Genomic DNA, 21823 nt, shown 5'->3' with positions numbered 1-21823 from the left:
CCCAAATGGAGTCAGGCTCACTGGAAAGAGCAAGGACTGCAAACATGAGCCTAAGCAAGAAGAGACCAAAATGGGGCTGGCCCAAAATGCAAAGCCCTGTGCTGTCCTACTGGTAAGTGCTCACTCCTGTCTCTCCATTTATTGACCAGCCCTGGCAGTGACAGAGGCATATCTCCTCTTCTGAGCACCCAGCCTCTTCCAGCTAACTGGGTGCTGCTGAATCAGAGGGGGAGCTCCAGATATCCCCAGCATGGCTTTGGAGGTGCTTCATCAGTGCCAGCCCTTCCCACTACCTCCCTTTGTATTTTCTGGAAAGAAAAAAAAAATCCACTAGGATGGGAGAGCATCAGACAATCCTTAAGATGTAACTTCTCCGTAAGGCTACGTTTCATATCCAGTCCCATCCACAGGAAAAAGGAAAGCTACTGACATGGCCATGGTCTAAAACGCACAAGTAGGTTATCCCAGCCTTGAAGTCATAGTCTCTGTTAACTTTAGGATATGTTTAAACAATAAATAATGTTTCATTGCTTGCAGAAAAGCCTACACAGCCCAACACATCAAGTGCTGCTCTTTCAGGACCTCAGACTTTGAATGTACCCAAGCTGGTGCCTTCACTAATTGGACAACCCCATGGTTAGAGCGATCAGGCACAGGGCCGGAGGAGGCATTTCACTGCATGTGGATAGAGCTAAACCAGCAACAAATGTTGATTTAAAGAACAAGTAAAAGGCTGCCTCTAATGCACTTGCAACAAGCCTTCAGCTCCCATTTATCATTTGTCCCTGATTCTACAACTTGCCTAAACTCAGTTCTCCTTTCTTTTTTCCCTCCTCTCAAGACACCCTTTTCCAAGACTTTCTTTTTTCCTTTTTTACCATTGATGTCTTAGTGTATCATTTTTTCCTGTCACTTCCTGAGAAAAGAGATGCCACAAAGAAACTGTTAGAACTCCAGAAAGCAACGCCTCAGTCATTTGATCTTGGCAGGAGATTTCTCTGGCAAACCAGAAAACAAGGTGTGAGACCAAGATGCTGGTTCTGATGCAAGATCCTGAAGCAAGAACTCCTGGGATAGATGGGGATCAGCTCCCACACGAGATACCCTCCAACACCATGCAAAACCAACCCAGAGAGGTAGAGCAGAGGGCAGCAACCAAGCTCTGCACCCTCCACCTTGGTACAGAGCCAGAAATAGCCAGAGATGGGGTGAGCACCCCCAGCTCACCCGTGCACAGGTGGGAGGAAAGTGGACCACAGGAGCAATCCTGTCCTGCTGCTCATCATGGTTTAGCCACTGTCAGAGCCAGTCTGCAGCAGACAGTAGCATTGTCAAAGAACGGAAGAGCAGAAACATTCTTTCCGTGAAAAATAATAAAAATATATGTATAGCTATAATCTTACTTTTAGCTTGTTCTTTCATCAGAAATGGCTTGGATAAAATAAAAATCCACCAGGCTTGTTTATGCTACTCTCAGACCCACAGGGACACTTAGGACAATTTAGACACTACACCACATTTAGGTACTGATGCTACCGAAGGAATCAGTACACATTTGAATGCCATTAAAGATGTGACTTTTGGTAATTACATTACTAAGCTAACAATCAGCACCCCAAATCTTCAGCACACAAATAAAATGGTGAAATGCTGCTATGAGAGCTTACAAAACTCATGACAAAAGGGACGTGCAACAGGTGCACAGCAGAGCCAGGAGATGGTCTGAACATCTTAAGTATGGGAATTGCAACGGGCACAGAGATGAGCAGAACAGCCACAAGGAAAATCCAACCGCAGGGAAAGGGAGAACAAGCAAAATCCGGGGTTGTAGAGTCTTGCTGGGCAAAATCTTTCAGACAGACAGACAGCAGTGATAGGATCACAGGCTATAAAATCTCCTGGAGTACCTAATAAATCCTTAAATCAAGTGAACCTTCTTTAGAAAAGGCTGGATCCACAATTCAGGAAACTGATAACGCAGAACCAAGTATGCATAGTCCTGATTCCCCTTTACACCAAAAGGATTAAAAACAAACCAAAATTAACACAAACGCTGGTTTCTCTTGGAATAATTCATGAGTGCAAATTACGAGAAGAAAGGTTAACTAAACAGAAGAACTGACAAAAATAGCTCCAGAGTGTCACAGTGCCCCGTCACCTGGGGGCACCCTGTCCTGGCCCAAGGCTGCCGCAAGCACCAGCACGTCTCGCCAGCTCTTCTGCTGACTCTGACAGCAAATTCCCTTGAAGCACATTGGGAGCCCTGGATTTTAAGCAGCCAGGAGATAACAGCAGCCAAAAACACCAGCATGAGCTCATAGCTGCTGCAAGGAGCGTAATTAACACGGGCTTTCATCACCTCACTGCTCTCTATAGAAAATGCTCTTGATGAAGAGGTTTGGGTTTGGAGTGCCCACATCAGAGTGCTCCATATCTGCACAGGAGATGGCTGGTGCAGCAGGCAAAATGATGGGGAAGTGTCCTTTTGCAGAGCTGCGTTGGCTGTGGGTCTCTGCACGTAGGTGCTTGTTTGGGGCTGCAGCGTGGCCCCACACCTTGGGGGCAGTGGGGCAGCAGACGGCTGATGTGGCTGAGGTTTGAATGAAACAGCATCGAATCCAGGCCAGGCAGCAGCAGGTGCTGACTGTGGGTGGGATATTGTGTGCTGCAGACTTAATGTGCCTAGAGTTGCATACGTGGGTTTCATGCAAGGGGGCTGGAATATCCTCCTATCCGTCCCCTCATCAGTATTTTGGACACAGAGAGCAGCAAAGAGCCCTCGTTTCTCTTTAGAAAATTTCAGAGCAGGGATGCTCCTGAACTTTGCAGAGAAAAGAGTGCACTGCTGCACATCCTGCTCCCTGCCTGCCTACCGTGGACAGTGGTACCCACAGACTGTTCCAGCTGAAGCTGGGAAAGAGAAATCCCAGCGAGGAAGATTTCCTTCCAAAGACGGATTCATTACTGGCCTTCAGGTGCCAACTCTTAAAGCAAATTCCTTCAATCTCACACAGCATCTTTAAGAAATGATAGATTGCACTGGCTCAGAGGAAACTGTCTGCTCCGTGATAATAAATGAGTTGTTAGCAGAAGTAGCAGACTCCCAGATCCATTTGCGATCCAAAGGGCTTACAGCTGCTTCCCATTTGCACAGTGCCAAAACCAAAGAACACGCAGACAGCAAGGTATGGGAAGGCAGCCTCCTGCGCCTGTCTGCTTGCTGCTCTCCCGTGGTTAAAGAGAGATTGTCAAGTGTGATTTCCTTTTGATAGAACCTTTTTTTAATGCAAATTTGCTGTTGTTGAAAGTGAACAATTTGCTGCATTGGCTTCAGGCAAGGATAGCTAAGAAAAACTGCAAATCTCACTGCTACAAACTGCAGCACCTCTTGCAGCTCTGGACACGAACCATCCTGTAGCACAAGTGCCCGTAGTCCCACAGCAACGCACTTCATTCCTCCAGCTGCAGCCCCCGCACAGCCTGGTTAACGCAGACAGTGCTCAGACAAATTCACCTCTGCTGAAGGCTCCTACAGTCCCGTCAGAGGATGATGCTGTACCTGAGTTGTCCTGACCCCAATTCCCTCCACCCCCAGCTACGACTACACTGCTCTAGATTTCAACCACACAGCCCCAGGACCAAAGAGGGGGTAGGGGAATATAGATATACTATTCATTTGTTTTTAATGTTGCCCTACTCATTTTGCTAGTTTAGATTCACATTTTTACCTTCCTTCTGGAGATAAGCTTGAAACAGGAGACCTGAATGTGCGTTGCCATCCAGCTCATCTGGCCGTGCTCTCAGCTGGCCATCAGAATTCAGGACCAGAGCCCGGTGGGTTTCAGAGCATCCCTGGGATTTAGAGTATCCCTGGGATTTTCAGCTGTGATTTCATCCAGATTTTTGGGTCTGATTTGGCTCATATGGTTGCTAAAGGAAGCTACTTCAGAAATTACATGGGGGGGACAGTGTTTTTTTTTTTTTCAAAAAAGCTCAAAATATTGTTTGTCCCTGCCTAGCCTATGCTCTACACGGGGCTTAGCTGCGTTCTCCCCATTAGCACTAGTGGAGATGGCTCTGTCAAATCCCCGGGTGCTATTTTGAAAACGCTACGGTTAGCATCTGAAGGCATTGCTCCCCTGATGATACCATCTCCAGGATCCCCCCAAGCCTACTCCTAGGGAAAGGCAGCAGCAACTCGGAGCGCACTGACAGAAGGAGAAAGAGCTGCTTAAAGTAAAGACAGCAAAAGCAAACACAGGTATTTATATTACAGCACCACAAAACGCTACTGCAGTGAGCCCATGAAAAGCAAGAAATTGAAGAGGCCAAGGAGAAGAGAGCACATCCCAGACAAGAGCAGTACCCTGCCCCTGAGGGGCTGCTGCGGTACTGTACTGAAACACAGAAGGGGAGCCAGAGCAGTTTCTATGTCAGGAACATATGTTTTCTTCACTACTTTGCGAAACATCAGAATAGCACAACTGCAACCTGCTTGTTTGCAATGTAATGCCTGGTTTATCAAGGCCTTTAAAGGCTGCTTGCGGGGAGAGCAGAAAAATGTCTGGTACCGCTGAAGTATTACCTTCAGCAGAGTATTGAGCACTTAGCATGATACAGCTGCAGACACTTTGGGTAGGATTCCTCTCACCTGCCTCTCACGGTCTCAGGGTAAACCGTCTAAGCCAAATCTGTAATCTTGGCTTCCCATATCGACAAGGGAGATAAGCATGCACCTCTGGAGGCCAATCCTCCCATGCTAAGATGGGTGTCTAAAACAGTTCAAAAGGATCACTCGCTGGAGGGCTCCCTGCTGATTACAGAGGTAACCTTGTTGAGTAGCTTAGATGAGGGCAACTAATCCTTAGAAAGAAAAGTTAGAGGGGGCAAATTGCCCTCTTTAAGCTTTAAGGACTTAGGACCTGCTGCTTAAGGACAGTGCTAAGGCGTGTAATGGTGACACAGCACGAGGTCAAGCCAGGGCTTTGTTCTTCTCCCTTCCTCCTGCCACTCCACAGACATCTGGCAAAGCACAGCTGACCTTTAAGCGTGCAATTCAGTTACTTTACCTGGCGCTTTGCAGGGGAAGGAAAAAGTTAAATTAAGGGACAGCACATCCAGCACTTGTACTGAGAGCATATGCAAGGAGTTCGCTTCTAACAAGCTTTGGTGGGCCAAAGCTTGCCAAGCAGAGAGGTTTAGGAATGGTTTAACTAACAGATACTATCTGAGATGTTGTGTGTTGGTTTAGCCACTTCAGCGTGACTGCTAAGCCTTGTTAAAACGGTGGTGATGAAATGAATTTCCTCTTGGACAGAGAAAGCACATACCCCAAACTAGCCCCAGTTACTCCAGAACAAGAAGTAACATGGGCTTTTTGGGAAAGGGCTACAGATAAGTGGAGAAAGTGCTTTCAGCTTGTCTCTGGAGGTGTGTGGTTGTTCTTCGAGCAGGGGTGGAATTGTAGGAGTCTTCTCACCTCCTGCCTGGGAGCCACACAGGGAACTCACCTCCCGCCTAATTAACTTGCCAGCAAACCTACATGTGTGGTTTTCTTAAAGGCCAGCAGCACTGAAGCACAAGTTGGGCTTCCTCTTGGAGGTCCTATTAAAGGTTTCAATAAGAAAGAAAAATATAGAATAAATTACAGAGCTGGATAGCTCTTACTTCTAAGCGATGTTAAAAACCTCCAGAATTCATACCAATGAAGAGACAGCACTTAAATGTGGACACTTCTGGGAACACACAAATTAAGAGCTGTTTTTTCAGTCTTCAGGTAGCTGTGAATGTGTGTCCTCCTGCAAGCCTGGGGACTGCGTGGGGCTCTGCGGGTTCAGGGGAGGTGCTGGGACCTGCTTCCTCCAAGGTCTCTGCTGAGTCTGACACACAAGGCTGCTAAGGTGGAGGATGTTATGATACGGATGACTCAATGTTAGAAATTCATTTGAGTTCATCCATATATTTCTCACAGGTTCCCAAACAATGTGATGATTTTTAACATCTGTCAGCTGAGGCTAGTCCACATCCCAGCCTCCAGCTGGGATGGTCTCCTCACTGCCTTTCCCTTCTCTGGCACCACCCAAAAGGAGCATGGGGACTCCCAAATTGCCATCCCCACAGCTCAGAGCTGCAGACAGTGGGTTTTGGTTGGCCCAGCCATAAATACCTGAGCAGACCAGACCCTGGAACTGGGACAGGCTGAAAGACTAAATTAAATCTCATTAAATCCGTGGAACGCACTCATCTCTCCCATTGCTCAGGACGGACTGGGGACAGCTGCTCTGCCTGACTGTGTTTCTGGGACAGTGAACTGCAAACGGCATTACTGCATGGGTGGGCTGTGCTACAGCTCGTCTCCCCGTCCTTGCTTGCAACAGCAACTTGCCCACGGTCCCTTCCCCCCATGGCCATATGTGGTTTGGCTTTCTATTACTTCCTTTGGTAGTTCATTAAGGACATGGGTCCTTAAAGGACTGGGTCTTTCCAAGTGCTGCTCCTGACCCAGTGTTTCTCCATCCCCCGTCCCTGCGTGGTCTCTGCTGGTCTCCTCTCATCCAAGCTCCCATACCTGCTGGTAATTTTTCTTGCTGCTCACCTGACAGAATAGCAACACTGTTCTCTTTCTCATGGGCGGTGCTGGAAGGGGTGTCAGCACTGCGTGGAAGGAAAGCTAACACGCTTGGGCACTCAGGGGACACATGCAGGCCAGTGGGAGAAAACCACATCTGAATCTGTAGTCATGGATGTCATTTGTTCACTGAAGCTTACTGCTAGCAAAGATCAAAGCAAAGTGTTTGGGAGGGCGGGGAGGTGAGAAATACCCCTCCCTTTCATGTGAGATCCCTCCACGCTGCATCCCGATTACCTACAGCAGCTCCCGTGTCTCTCCTCAGACCCTCCAGCCTCAATCTTTCATCTCCCTCCCACTTCAGCTCCATTAGCACGGTTACAGGACCTCGCTTATTAAATCAAAGCCAGCACTCTGAGAGCACATAGAGAGGTGCAGACATTATATACACACAAGAATCCTGCCATCAGTTGTATGTTACATCTCACTCTCAGACATCGGTTTTCTTTTGCAATCCTCCACTCTGTCAAAAACAAATAAAATCAAAGAATGAAAGACCCTCTTGAAGGAGCCAAGATCCAGCAATTTGTAGCTGTTACTCGCTTCTTCATTGCCTCTCGCTGCTACCTTCTCATGAGATCAATCAGTCCTGTGATGCATAAGCATGTCTCCTCCTAAACCGCAACTTTGGATGAGGGCTGAAAGGGTGGGCTTTGCAAAGAATGGGGAAAATAACTGAAATATATTAATAAAAAAAATCAACATCGCTTTTTTTTTTTTTTTTTTTTTTTCAAGAATGCCCCAGAGGGATTGAGTGGGTCTGACTGCTAAAGGGTAGCAAAAGAAAATCAACTAGGGACTCGTTACCGTGTGAGCTAATGAGCGATCAAGTTCAGCAGGTGAGCAGGGAACAGTTTCTGCTGGATGGCATGCTGTTATGCTAATCATCTGGTATTATTTTGAAACATTTTTTGCAGAGATGGTGGTGGATTGCTAGCAGCTGGATTCAGCCCTTCTTCTGTGTGATGCCTAAGACCTGACTTCCTCAGGGGTCCTCGTAACCTCCAGAAGACACCCCACGTTGCACCAGGTGGCACTTTTCACTGGGAAAAATGTTCCCATGTTCCAGTCCTGCACAACTAAAAGCAGAGAAGTAGAACTCATCCCTTTTTAAAGGAGTGTAGTTGAAATAAATGCATCTTTGTCTTCAGCCTTCTGTTAATACCACACCCTGGAGAATTTGGATCAGCAGAATATTAAAGTCTCCCTGATTTATTGCATCTTTAAGGAGCATGTGATTTTGTGTTTGCTCAAAGCTCCACGTGCTACTGAAGGTAACCGGGATGGTTTCCATTTCTACTGGCAGAGAGCTATTGCCTTTGGGGCCCTAACCCTATTAAGGAAAATGTAAACGTATATATCTAAAATTCCCACTAGATTTTTGGAAAGGAACAGTGTGCTTCCCCACTCTGCCTTCCTTGCAGCCACAGGAAGATTTTGACTCTCACCTTGCTAATATGCCAAAAAATTAAGCCCATGTGTCTGCAGCTTAGTAGCATCCCTATCACATGAAAAAGCTTTATTTTTAGAGAAGAAAGGATGAGCTGTGAGTGGAAACTGTGACTGTCACACAATGAACAGGTCTGGCCTCTGCCGCTCACTGTTTCTCAAAATCCCTTCTCTGACTGCTGCAGAGCCCAAATTTTACTTCTTCACTCTTGTTTGCGTGTCAACAATGAATATTTGGGATCCTCTGCAGATGAGCAGATAGATTTGCAGGTGTGAAATTCCTATTATTCCTCTTCTAATTTTTCCTAATTACGTGACATCAGCTTTTCTCCCCAGGCACCACTCCCACAGACCGGGATAAAAATAAATAAAAACATAAAAATAGTCATGTAAAGAAGTGCCCCCATCCCCTCTGGAGAGAAACAGACACACGAGACTGGGGAAAACCTGTTCTTGACATGCCCTGCCAGCCTCTCAGCAAGGCTGCCTTCGCCAAGTGACAGGGGAGTACCATCAGTGTCCCCGCAGATGATATTGGCCCACGTTCGCCCAAGTCTCTCTGTGCCCAGATCTGTGAAGGCAGACAGACAGCCCGCCCTGCCCTGGCAGCCGGAGTTGAGCAAATGGCTTGGCACTCATGTTTTAAATGCTTTCCTTTCCTGAGGAAGAAAAGAATGGCTTGCCTCCTTCCTCAGTGGTGACTGCCACCGCTGAGCACCCAGTGCCCACCCCAGACCCACTGCAGAAACCTTGGACCATGCTCAGAACCCGTTCCCTCGTCATTGGCAGCTCTTTTCTGCACCTCGGCACGGGATTTCACCCTCTGCAGAGACGGTGCTCATCAGCACCCTCCTGACGGCTGGATCTTCCTGTAAGGTGGGAGCATCTCACCAAATAAACATGCAATTAATAGGAACTCACAGCGCGCCCCTGCCAGAAACTGAGCACCCTTAACGTCAGTTCGATCTAATGTGAATTGATGCTTTGATTCACCCACCTGCATCAGACCTTTTCCCATCACAGAATCTAAGGAGGTATATTTCCCTGTAGTACCTATTTTGTATTAATCAGATTTTGTCTGATCATTAAATCCAAGTTTCTGTTGGCTTAACTCACATTAAATAGACATAGCTAGCATCCTAAGACCTACAGGGATAAAATCCCAAAGCATTTACATGACATTTCTGTTATTGCAAAAATAAAAACAAGCCTACCAACACCATAACAACTACATACTATTACAGGGCTGGGCTTATTTAGATTGCGGAAGTTTAATTATAAAAATTGCATTTTAATTGATTACTGCTGAAATAATTACAGCAATACCTTTCCAAGAAATGGCGACCACCGTATGTTTGTCAACAAAGAAGCTTCCTTTAAATTAAACATGCAATAATTGTTTAATTAAGCCAAATTTAGATCCTCATTTGAGAACATTCAAATGTTTGCCTATTCCTTCCCATCTCTGAGAGGTAATTTAGGAGATAAAAAGCTATCTCCAGACATACAGTATCTATATACGTAAGCACTCAAGAAGAAGAACAAAAAGAAATACTTTGTTTTATAGCTGATCTGGATCTAAGCTTGCTGCTATTGATAAGAATATAAGCACAGAGAGAGTGATCACTACAAATTCTTTTCTAACTGCAGCTTGGAGGCTTTCTTAAAATATAAACTGTCTCCAACATGCATATTCATTTTCTAATATGCAGAATGGATTCAACTTTGATATACTAGCAGCACCCACAGCCCCTGCTCAGCATGAGGACCCCACAGTACCTACAGCTGTGCATACATGGAGGGAGAGGGATAACTAAGGCATTGGTTTTTGGCCTCTTTGCAAGTTTTCATGCAGCTGAAAAATCCTTCTACTCTCCTTTGCAGACCTCTGTGTTTTGGGTGTGCAGCTCCCGAACATCCCTTCTCAGTAGCCCAACACGTAAGCACGCACAAAAGCTGATTGCTGCACCAGCAAAGCTACAGGCTTAGCTCAGAACAGGGATTTTTAGTAGCCGGTCATCCCTGCAAAGTGGCATGAGTTCTGCAGGGATGGATTTACCAAGCTGGTGATTTGCCTTCCGTGAGCACCACTCAGTGGGGCACATCCCCCAGAACACGGCCAGGGAAACCTATGGCTGAGCCATCGCCCTCCCAAGCAGCTCACTGCTGCAGCCATGCAGCAAGAGCAACAGCTTCTGTCTGTCCAGCTCTGCCTGGGCTCACCCCGGGACTCCTGCTGGGGGCCAAAAGCAGGAGTTTCTGCACCACAAACTAAATCAAGCTAAGGAGCTGGGGCTGAAACAACTCTCACCCCTCAGGGAGCTGGGCAATGCACAGGATGGGGATGTTCATTACATGTGCATGAACGGAGGCTGAGATGAAGAATATGGGAAAACTTCCTGGTGTTAGCTCCAGTAAATAGGCTCTCATCCCTTTGCTGCCAACAGAACATGGTGCTTGTGTCCACCACAGACCTCACAGTGACAAGAATTTACAGCTCTGTCGTAAGCTTCAGCCCTCTTGTGTCCCCACATCTAGCACAGAGCACCCCTTTTCTTGTCTCTCAGCTCTGACCTGCAGCATCTCCTGCCACATCAGGTCTGCCCCAAGCACACTCAGCCTCAGCAAAACCCAGCAAGACAGCGCTTGCCAGAGCCTGGGCTGAGGTCATAATGTGCTTTTCCAGAAATGGCTGAAGACAGAACCTGAGAACACATCTTTAAAGCTGATCAGAAGGGTTTTGCTCTGCTACATCGCTTTGCAAACCTTTCAGCTACACCACCCCATCATTTTACCTTTTATAGTCACCTGGCACTGCTATATACTTCTGCTGAAGAAAGGACTGAAAATTCACCTTCTTCCTAAACAATTACCTTGGCCTTCAGTGAAATGACACAAAAATATAAAGTTTTCTAACCCTTTGGTTAAGAACGCTCGAAGCAGCAGGTGTGCATTTTCATTGCTTGTCAAAAACCAGTAAGCCATGCCACACACCCAGCTGCAAACACAGAGCCTGTTCCTTGCCAACTAGTCTGTGGGCTGGGATGAATTAAGGAAGACATCTCAGTTACTGAAACGTGCCCATGTCTCAGCGATATGACAACATTAGCATCCGTCACACACATGAAATATGAGGTTACCACAGTATCTACTACTTATTTTTGTTTTCTTAATGATTACAATTAAAATCATAATCTGCAGGGGCACAGGGACGGGACCTCAGGTCAACATTACCCCACAGGGAGGTATTCACAAGCACCGTGTAACAACAAAAAGTCCACAGCTGGAAGCATCAGAAATCTGAAAGTTATCGTTGGGCTGTCACAGCGATGCCCCGGTGACAACAGCAGCCTCCTGATATTTTACAGATTTATCACTTTCGTGGATATCACTGTTACCAATTTACGATCATCACTAGCACATCAGCAGCGGTTCCCTACCACTGTCACCTGCGCGCAAATGGGTGCATCTCATTCTGTAAATTTACCCACTGTCACACCAAAGCTCGCTCATCCTAACAAGCAAGCAGATATATGTCAGGCAGGGGTAAGACAGTGTCACAGTTGATACCGAGATACATTTTGCATACAATCTCCTTAGACAGGGTGCTGTCATTTTGGTGCAGGTCATTCTGCCACTTCATCGCTGCCCTGCAAGCTGCCCAGCAAGCCTTTTGGTTTCTGCAGTCACCACCGATTCTTAATATATATCCTGTATTTTGAATGATGCTGCTTCAGGCACTTGCCATAAGGACTACATTTAGCACAGGAGGCTGGATCTAGCTGGAGGCAGGACGCGCCATGGGGCTGGGACCTGCCAGCCTTACTCAGATGTCCTGTTCCTGGTAGGGGCAGCGCCAGGTTTGCAGAGTCCAAACACCCTCGACCGAAAGCATCAGGGAACCAGGTGATTCCAACGACAGAGAAATGCTGTGTTCTCCATCTCCATGGGAACAAAACCTGGTACTTTTAACTGGTAGCATGGCCAGTCTTTTCTCAGAAGATAAGGACCTCTGCGTGGGCAGGGTTTTTTATTCACTGTAAATAAACAGATCTTTCTGCTGATATCTTGGCAACAGGGAAGGGAATTTGCTGGAAGGTGAGGAAGGAGATAATTCCTGGCAAAAGTTTCAGCATGGGAGTACCAAAACCACGTCTTCCAACAGCCTGTTATATTGTGGGGCTTTTTTATTGTGGTCGTGGGTTTTTTTTTTCTCCCAAGGGTACATGGAATAACACCGTCTTTTGTGCTTACAAAACAAAAGCTGCCTTCCACGGTCTTGAAGAACTTAGGAAGTTTTTAATTAAAAAAAAAAAATGAGGACAAGTGAAGTTGGACTGTGCAGAGTGCTTTGCTGGTCTGATCTAGGACAATGTGCCCTACATAGAGCTCAAATATAACATCCTTTGGGAGGTTGTCTTGCTTCCATTCAGCTTTTGTGAGACCACCCCCACCCTCGCGGTACTAATGACAGATTTTTTAAGCATAACTAGTATCGTGGCCTTGCTATCATTGCTAATGCAGTAAACAAAATCATTAGTGGCAGGCGTAGAGAGGGAGGGAAAACTCTGCGCAGATGGAGAATTTATTCTAGCAATATTCTTGCAGTTTCTGCTTTCTTCCTGCTATCAGCACTGAAATAGCTCATCCCCAGCCACAGTCAGCAACTCTACCCCAGGTGGGTGACGCTTTCCTTTGATAGATACTAGATCTGCCTTTTTCTTCTGTTTGTCTAGTTTTCCTGCCAAGGAAGTGCCATTGGACTGAGCTGAAATAGTTGCTCTTGCTTCATGAAAACTTGTAGTTGGCAAATAAAGGGGTATTAAGGAGAATAGAAAATCTTTAGATATGTCATTAGATAGTCCAGTGAAAGCATGGCCAAAATATTACTTCTCTCTCCAATGTCTTACAGGCCAAGAAATTCCTGCAATCTTGTACTTGCAAACTTTTCAACATCAAAAAAAATAGTACTTTTTTTTTCTTTAAGGAGCCTTATCAATTCTCCTCCTATATATTCCTGGGTTCTTTCTGCAGAAAAACATTTTTCCCTTCTGTATATTTCTTAGCAGAGAGAACAGTTTGTGTCCACCTCTATCCCACTCTCCATATGACTAAACTGCAGAGAGGATGTTTCAGTGAATCAAAAGGATACTACGGACGTGAGCCAACAACAACCCAACAGGCTCTGCAAAGGGAAGGGTTCCTCCTGCAGGTCCTCATACACACACAAGCACACGCAGGCTCAGAGAAAGAAAGCCGTGTCTGACACCAGGTCGAGCTGAGGAATTCTTTGTGCATCGCATCCCAGCGGTGCGAGCCCCTCGTGCATAGCACCGTGCTGCTCGCTCCGAAGGAAGCAAATGCCGCAATAGCCCCTTCTGCAACCGCGGGGCTGTGTTAGTGTTTGTTTTCCGCTGGTTACCTCCTGGTCTTATTTGTTGCTGCTAATCTTGGCGTTACCTGGCAAGTCAGATTTTTTCTTTTCCCAACTCCACCACATAACAATGTGCTGTGCTTTAGCAGGGTGTAGCTAAGCCCTAGGATTGACTATGCTGTGCCAATTCAGTCTTTAATTGGTGTTTTTAGAGCCAATAATTTCACTGGCACTTGAAACTAGAACTCTCTTACCTCTCCGTCCTTATCGGACATGTCCCTTACTGTAAATCTGGACTCTGCTTGCACCACGGTGCCGTTTTCTGCTCAGTCTTTCTTAAATTGCAAGGACAGATGGCTAAACTGGGGCTGGAGAAGAAGTTGTTCACACTAAACAGACACTTCTGTGCACCCTGTGGGTGGAAAGGGGTGCCTTTGTTGTACATCGCAGCTATAGGAAATATGGGAATGAAACCCCAGTATGAAGAATCGGGCAGGGGTTAGAGAAACACAAGGAAATGAATTGTTGACGGTTTTATACTACTTTGGAAGCATTGAAAGAGAAAACACAAAACATGCTGAACAACTGCAACACTACCTCACCCCCTACATCTTAGCACAAACCAAAATGATTCTGAAATCTCTTTGCTGTGTATCTGGGGTTTTCTTACGTGGACCCTGAAGGAGAGTTGCACATTTTTATCAAGATGTCCCATATTTTAGATAATAACAAAAATAATAAACACAAAAGCAGTCAGGAGTAAAGAAACCAAAGTAAGAGAAAGCACGGCAAACGCCGCTACTTACAGGTGTATGTCATTTCAAAGCTGTCGCTAATGTTCACAATGTCGATCTGGGGAAGGAGCTTAGGGGGTTCCGTGAGCTGAGACAGCGCAAACCTAAAAGCTGCATGTTCCTGGGACTGTTGATTAGGAAATAACCCCCCTGGGGAGAAAAACAGAACAAGGAGAAAGGTCTGAGCACACCTGTATTAGCAGTCTCTTTGGTCTGAAATATTCCTGGGCTGGAGCTTGCCTATCCTGGGGCTGCCTCTGCAGTCCAAAACCCTCCAGCACAGCAGGGGGGCTCATGTTCGCTGCAGCCAGGCTGGGAGCAGAAAACCTTTACATTATGTAATGTCTGGAGCACATATAGGAGCTCTGGTGCATCTCTGAGCCCAGCATCCTGCAGGGTTGGGCTGAACCTTGGGGTTTGGCTCAACCTCTTTACCTCCCCACAAATTTAAAGAAAAGAAACGTAAGCGCTGCCAATGTTACTTCTATAAAAAAGGAATTAGAGTCTTTCTCCCTCCCCCCCCACTTGTAATTAGGCCCATTTTAAACTTTGCTCCCCAGGTTTGCTGCAGGAGGAAAGCAGGGGTTACTGGGTTCAGAGCAGCCCGGCCAAGCTGGGCACATGGGGACGGGGCTGTAACAGCTGGACCGAGCAGGGCCCATGGCCAAACACCTGCTGCTGCTGCTGGAAGTTTGCTGCATGGAAAAACCCTACATTTAACAGGTGACAGTGGCCAGACTCAGAGAGCAGGAAATCTAAAGCTTGATCCTGAAAAGGATCGATCTGAGTGGAAGTGCAGCTGAGCCCAGAGCCACAGGACAACATAAAGTGAATAGAAACCAGGATCAGGCTGGACGCAGGCTCAGAGCCTCTCTCCCCGCATGGACCTGGAACAAAGTGCTGGGATAACCCAGCCCTAGGAAAAGTTTCCTGCTGCTCCCCCCGCAGGGAACTTCGCTTGCGACAGATCCCTTCATGGCATCCAGAAAGTCCGAATGTAATAGCACGAGTCCTGTTATCTATATGCATGTAGAAGCACTATTTGCATTTTAGATAGGGAAATAAAACGCTTGAAAATAAGGCTGAATTAAAACAGGAGCAGAAAGCATCAATACCCACCCTCCAGGGCAGATGGCATGGGGAAGAAACAAATGTGCAGAGAGAGACCTGCTTGCAATGGCACTTCACACATCTTAAGTATAGAGGGCATCTCCTTGGTGTGTGGAAAGGGCTATTTGTGTATGAGTATCGCCCACCCCCCCACATGCACCCCCTCTCCAGCCTAATCGTGGGTGTCAGTGAAATAAGATGCTAGTAGCTGAGTTAAGCTCTTATACGTGTTTGTTGAAAGGGAAAGAATCTGGGATGCTGCACAGATTTGGGGTAAAAGGGAAGCAGGAAGGGAGGGAGATGGGGATGTAGCAGGAACAGCAATAAAAGCACCAATTGTGCAGCTATATTAAGGCAGGAGTTGCCTGAACTTGGTGGATTAGCAGTTGATTGGCTTTGTAAAGAGAAAGGAGCTGGGAAAGAAAACCGGCGTGCAAGGAAAGGGAATTTGGGTTACAAATCATCATCAGTAAAGATCAATGGGAGAGTAATAATGAACCTGGGGCTGGGGGGAGAGCAGCACCGAGAAGTTACAGGAAGGGAGAAAGGAATCAAACAGGCAGTGCTGGTGCACAGAGGAAGCAAGTAGCATGAAATGAAAAGAGACTTCAACGCAAAATCCTCCTCCAATAGCTCTGCCCTTATTCTTTAGCAACAACAACAGAGCGCGCCTGTTTGTTACCTCTCGTCCCAGTTACCTACAGATGAGAGCATCCTCACAAAAATGTATAATGCAACCATCGATTTTGCAAATGCAGCAATGCACAATGGCAGCCCAGATATTTCACAAAGCAAGAAACAGATTATTTTTTTTCATGCTTCCTCCATTTCAGAGGCACTTTTCTCCCTCTGTGTTGGTGTGTGTGCAGGCATTTATTCCCGATCCTCCCCTCCCCCAAAGAAAAACTGATATCTCTCTGCTCTTGCAAATCTCGTACCAACAGGAAAACCCAGCCCGCGCTGTTCACCCCCTCTCTCTCTCTCACACACACACGCACATTTTTCCCCTGCAAGCAAATGAACGGGTCGGTTTGCCCCCACCGCCCCCTCTCCACCCCACCGCTTGCCGGGGAGCATCACTCCCCAGCGGCCCCGAGCTCCGCACTCACCTATCTGGATATTGTTGGGGAAATTGGCCCCTAACACTGCCCCTAGGAAACTGGTGCAGAAGAAGGCAAAAATGTGCTGCATATTCCCTTTTGCATTGGCGAAAAAGAAGCCCAGTTCCGAGCATAGATTTGATTTTTCCCCCGCTCTGCTCTCTTTAGCTGCCTCTCTCGCCTCCCCTCTGCTGCGCCTTCTGGATTGCGCGTCTCCTTCTCTCGGAATCCAGCGCTGAGACTGCTGCTTAACACCGCCTGACAGCAGGATTAACTGAGCCCTGTGAGAAAGAAAGAGAGCCCGCTCCTCATCCACATCCCTCCCCCGCCACACACAACACACACGCACGCATGCACGCCGTGCGCTTCCACCGAGCTCCCTTTGCCTTCGCCGAGCCGGAGCTCAACAGCTGGGCACCGCGTCCCCCCACCGCCCCAGCTATTCCCTGGGGGCCCTGGCTGGGGCCTCTAAGGGCAATTCCTGCCTACCCCAAGTTCCCAGCTCCCCCCCGCATCGCCCCTCAACTTCTCTTGGCAAGAGCTAGAAGGAACCTGTGAATCAGTAGGTGGCAAACTCCTCTAGAGAAAGGGCTTAAACTCCTCTGCCTCTCATCCATCGCATCCCAACCTGGGCTCTCATCCCTGGGGCCAGGAGTTGAACGGATCAGTCTCTACAGCCTGGCTCATTAGGGTAATAAAAAGGGCGGGATCCTGCAAATGTGCCTTGGAAGGAAGGGTTTCAGAGCAACAGACAACAAAGATCCTGAAGAAGGAAAAAAATAAATTTAAAAAAAAAAAATCACCCACCCCAGCACACACCTTCCTTGCCGCACCGTTAACCTATGAGGCATTTCACCCATGCACTTGCTCTGGAGGAATCTGTGCTTGCCAGAACCATCAGGTAGGGCAGGCTTCAGAAATTAGGGGGCTTTTCTAATCTGAATCATTGTAAGAGCTGTTTTGTGGCAGTTCTGGTGAGGTTGGAGCTTATTTGACCATTAGCAGCTTTGCTCAAAAACAAAAGGGAAAAAATCAATAGGAGTAACAACAATAAAAACCAGCCCTTAGGCACCACTTGGGATTTAGAAATGTTTCAGGACAAAGTGTTGTGAACACAGAGCCACAGCCATCTCAGAGAGTAGAGAAAATTCACCCGTTCCCATCTGAAACATGAAGCCCCAGACCAAACCTGGGGCCTCTTGTACCAGAACCCGATTATCCATGTCTGAGCAGAGAGATTTTTCCTCCACAATTTGCATTCTTACTGAAAACAGAGAGTAAATGGTGAGGAGGAAACAAAGAAAACATGATCAAAGAAAACATGATGTTTGTGTTAGAGTTAGAAATAGTCAAAGGTCAGGACTCGCTCCCGCATAAGGTGCAGTTGGACAGACCGGGACTCTGCAGAGCAGGATAACCAAAACAGGCTGCGACCAAAGCTTTCAAAACCTGCACTAACATGGAGACATTCTCTGTTGGCCGCAGTGACCAGGTGTGACATAACTGTTCTTAATATCCTCAAGCCTCTTCTGAAGTCTTGAAAACAGAGATGGTAGCATTTTGTTGTTGTTGGCATGCTCTCTACTTTCTCTAGAAGAGATTTGCCACAGCTCTGGTTCCCCTTACAGCCCTCCCTGCCAACTGCAACAGAGGTCTTGAGTACTGCAACATCACACACAGCCATGCTCTGTCTCCATAGCCAAATGTGACAACTGGAAAACTCCTCACGTTGCTGTGGGCACAGGCTCTGGGCAAACAAGAATGGACAATGATCTTTGTACAAGGCCAACATTTCATCTCTGCAAATTAAGTTCGGGATCTTTAGCCTCTTCCTAGATGATTTTATGGATCTCGCTGTGATGACAAAATGCTTAAACACCCACATAAGTGCCACGGCAGACATTTACAGCAGGCATTTAGTGTCTGCAGCACCGTAGTCTAACACCTTGCATCAGAGCAGATTTGTACTGATGCCTACAACTTTGTGGCCACTTACAAGGACAGCAAGGACAGTTGCACTGCAAAAACAAAGTCCAGAAGACTGACATCTTCCTTATGGCAAGCAATAAAACATCCCTCCAGGATGAACTCATTTTTTCCCCCCAGGCCACCCTTGACCACGGCAATGACTCTCGGTGTCAGAGACTTGCAGGTTCATTAAAGCGATTGTTCAGGCGTTTAGAAGTGAGTTACAGGCGGCCAAAGGATGAGCTTATCTTGGTTGAGTGACCAGCATCCCAGAGCCATATTCAAGCAAACCAGATTTAGGTATGTTGATAGATAGCACCTTCAGATTTCCATTTCGTTCCTTGTATAATATCAGCAACACTGATCTGAGGCTAAAATAATCTACTGGTAGGCTTTATAGGCTCTTGCTTTCCATCCAAATTTAACAGAAACAGCTGCATTTATAAGCTAAAGAAAGGTACTGAAGGGTAGCCAATGCAATAGAGAGTTGCTAGCGTGTTTTCGAAACTCCCAAGCGGCCTGTCTGGTAGTAATAATAATAATAATAGCCATAACAATAAAATATTGTAATAGCTCACAGAAAGCTTGCACTGTTGCATTAATTAATGATGCTGCTTTTGTCTATAAACCTTGCAGAGTGCAGGTGGCTTAACAAGGAGAACCTCACCACACTGTAACAAGATAAGTAGCAATAAGACCATTATTTTAAGAATGTATTAATTTCCTTTTTACCTATAGATAGTAGCGTTTTATTCAGTTTGTCAGCACAAGGATGCTAGGAATTAACTCTAGCTGCTCTAAAGATTATTTAAATCAACCTCTGAAGGATATAGCTTCTGAACTTTCAACTAAGCACCAAACTTAGTCTTGGGATATTGGTGAAACTCTTAGATGTTGCAGGAATGGTCATAACAGAATGACTGACAGATCAATGCACCTTACAGTGCCAGATATCAGACAGTTCTGGGCTCTTCTGAGAGAAAAGTCTGACTGAATTATCAACTGAATTTTTTAGATTCCTAAAAAACAAGAACAAACATCTGAATGAACTTATTTCTGATTTCCGAAACCAAAGAAAATAATTCAATACAGCATATATGTATATTGCACAGTGCGGTCTTGATCAGGGGGCAACTGAAAATACAGGGGAGTGGAATTATGAAGACCTGTATTTTGTCTTAAAGGCTCCATAAGAAATAGGTGGGACAGGCAGGCACCTGGTGCTTAACAGGGAGCTTCTAACAAGGTCTTGTGGGATAAATCCATACAATTGAGTGCAATGAATTAGGTAAATACACGTCTAAGAAAGTGGGCCTTCCGATTTAAGATAAGAAATGGTATAAAGGAATTTTGAAAGAGTGCAGCTGGTTCACTTAAGATCTTTGCCAGACATAACAAGAAAATGAATACATCAAAGCTCCCGTTCTCGTTGTGCTCTGCTGGTGGCTGACCTTGCTGTACTTAGCAAGAACCTTTGTTCTCACCCACTTCTGCTCCAAGGTTTTGCACACCAGAGAATTTTGTCTCCAGGGAGGCTGTCTGCCACCTTCCTCTTTGCTCCGCTTCGCACGACGTGAAGTTGTCCACGAGAGCAGAATGACCTGTTTTTGCTATCAGAGCTTTTGTTTCCAGGATAGGAAATAAGCGGTTGTTACAGCATATATTTCTGTACCAGAACCCTTGGAAAAACAAAGGACTCATTCACATGCAGAAGCCTCCAGCCTTGAAAAATGAGGAAATCAACGGAACTCGGCATCAATCCGACCTCCCAGCAGAATTATTCCCTCCAGTGCCCACTGTGTTTTACATGATGCTCCTGAATGTCTTCAAAGAGGCTATTAGGCTATTGAAATACTACTATTTCTGAAATTCCTATTATTTTCTAGCTGGACAATCTCTATAGGAGGCTTTTGATAAAGAGCAAAATGTAATTATAGTGATTAATTTAAATAAACTCCAAACAACACAGACTCTCATATGGGTTTTGCAGAGCGTTGGCATACATGAATGTCAATGGAGTCACGTGTGTTTCTCTCCCTGCCTTGTTCAACTTAATTTTGTTATTTTGGATAATGTACCTCTTAAGGAATGATCACAGGTGCTGAGAGGACAGACTCTGGAAATTCAAAACGGGGAAGATTTGGAAGTGATCATGATGGAAAAAGAGCTGAAAGGACAGTGAAAAATGTCACAAGAACCTCTGGGGTACGGGATAACCCACGTCCCCCCAGTCTGCTGTTGACCCCGTGGGCATCGCTAACACAGCAGACACAGGGACAGGTGAGGGGCGAGAAAACCCTCTTGATTTGCAGCACCAGCGTGTGTGCAGATAGCCCTCGGCACACCTACACCCAGCAAACATATGCACAGTCACTGGTGCCACCCACACGGAAGCGACACTGATAGACACGGTGAGGAAGGCGCACGGGTGCTGTGCGCGCCCGCCCGCCCGCGGCATCTCCCGGGCACGGCGCAGCCCCAGGGCTCCTGCTGGCAGGCGGAGCTGCTGTGGCAGGGCACTGCACGCCTGCAGCCCTGTCTGAAGCCACTCTGCAGGTGTCAGCCCGCGTGGGTGTTTTGGCACCACAGGGCTAGTGAGCCAAGCCTTAGCCCTTCATTCGTCCTTGCCCTGCAAATTCTTACTTAAGTAGGGACAGCAGAACCTCTGGCTCCTTGCAGTCCTTTCCATGTGTGCCTGTACACTTTAACATTTGACATTTGCTTCAGTCTTTTAAATCTGGAGTGTAGTGTTTATGCCATTGAAAAATAGCACCTGTAAACCGTAGCCTTCAAATCATTTCTGGGGGAACCTCCTTTACAAATCAACGTCTGTTATCAGGCTGAAAAAAAAGTCCCCCCATCAATGAATCAGGCCTGAGGTGCTGATGGTCTCTTCTCTTCTTCACACAACAGCCAGAGCTGTCAAATGAAAGGCTTCGACATCCCAGAAGCAAGTCAGAGAAGCTAAAAGAAGCATGAGTTTCACTTGCTTTCCAATGTGCACTAAAACCTGAAGATGAAGGACAGAGGAAACTTTATACACTGATTTTGTGCTGTATCTGTTCCTCGTCCTTTGAGCAGGCACTGCTCAGAGAGCTGAGGACAGCTCCAAGCAGGTCCTGACTGACGACAAACATCATCTGGGGGCTGACATTTTAAGGCCATCAAATATTATTTCTTCATTTACTGACTGCCGATGGGGGAAGCCTGATACTTGCTGAATCTGGGAAACATCAGCTTTTTCCACAAACTGTTTAAGAATGTGCTTCTGTTGTGATCCTGATCGGTTTATTACCATATTTATAAGAAATGACTTCTTGCTCAATGTAGGGTAATTAAGTAAGTAAATGGACTGGAAGATAAACCCGTCAATCTAACTGGCATTGAAAATACTGTGCAT

General features: G+C 46.4%; 1 protein-coding gene across 6 annotated transcripts in view; it reads right to left on the bottom strand.

The window, feature by feature from the left end:
* Positions 1–21823, bottom strand: part of GRIA1 (glutamate ionotropic receptor AMPA type subunit 1) — a 189328-nt gene that overhangs the window by 109068 nt on the left and 58437 nt on the right. For 2 of the 6 annotated variants that reach the window (XR_005824333.1, XM_040573405.1), the window contains exons 1-3: positions 17008–17071; positions 16465–16736; positions 14258–14395 (exon numbers count right to left, since the gene is read on the bottom strand). Coding sequence is in view for 5 of the 6 variants with exons in the window: in XM_040573405.1 (XP_040429339.1) it covers positions 14258–14395; positions 16465–16546 (220 nt within the window). In the remaining variant the exon portion in view is untranslated. Of the gene's footprint in view, positions 1–14257; positions 14396–16464; positions 16800–17007; positions 17073–21823 lie in introns of those variants that run through there. The other 4 variants (XM_040573407.1, XM_040573406.1, XM_040573408.1 and 1 more) reach the window with 4 other exon arrangements.

This window comes from Cygnus olor, chromosome 14 (assembly GCF_009769625.2).
Source record: "Cygnus olor isolate bCygOlo1 chromosome 14, bCygOlo1.pri.v2, whole genome shotgun sequence".
Classification (NCBI taxonomy): domain Eukaryota; kingdom Metazoa; phylum Chordata; class Aves; order Anseriformes; family Anatidae; genus Cygnus; species Cygnus olor.
This window is presented reverse-complemented; position numbering and strand designations above follow the sequence as displayed.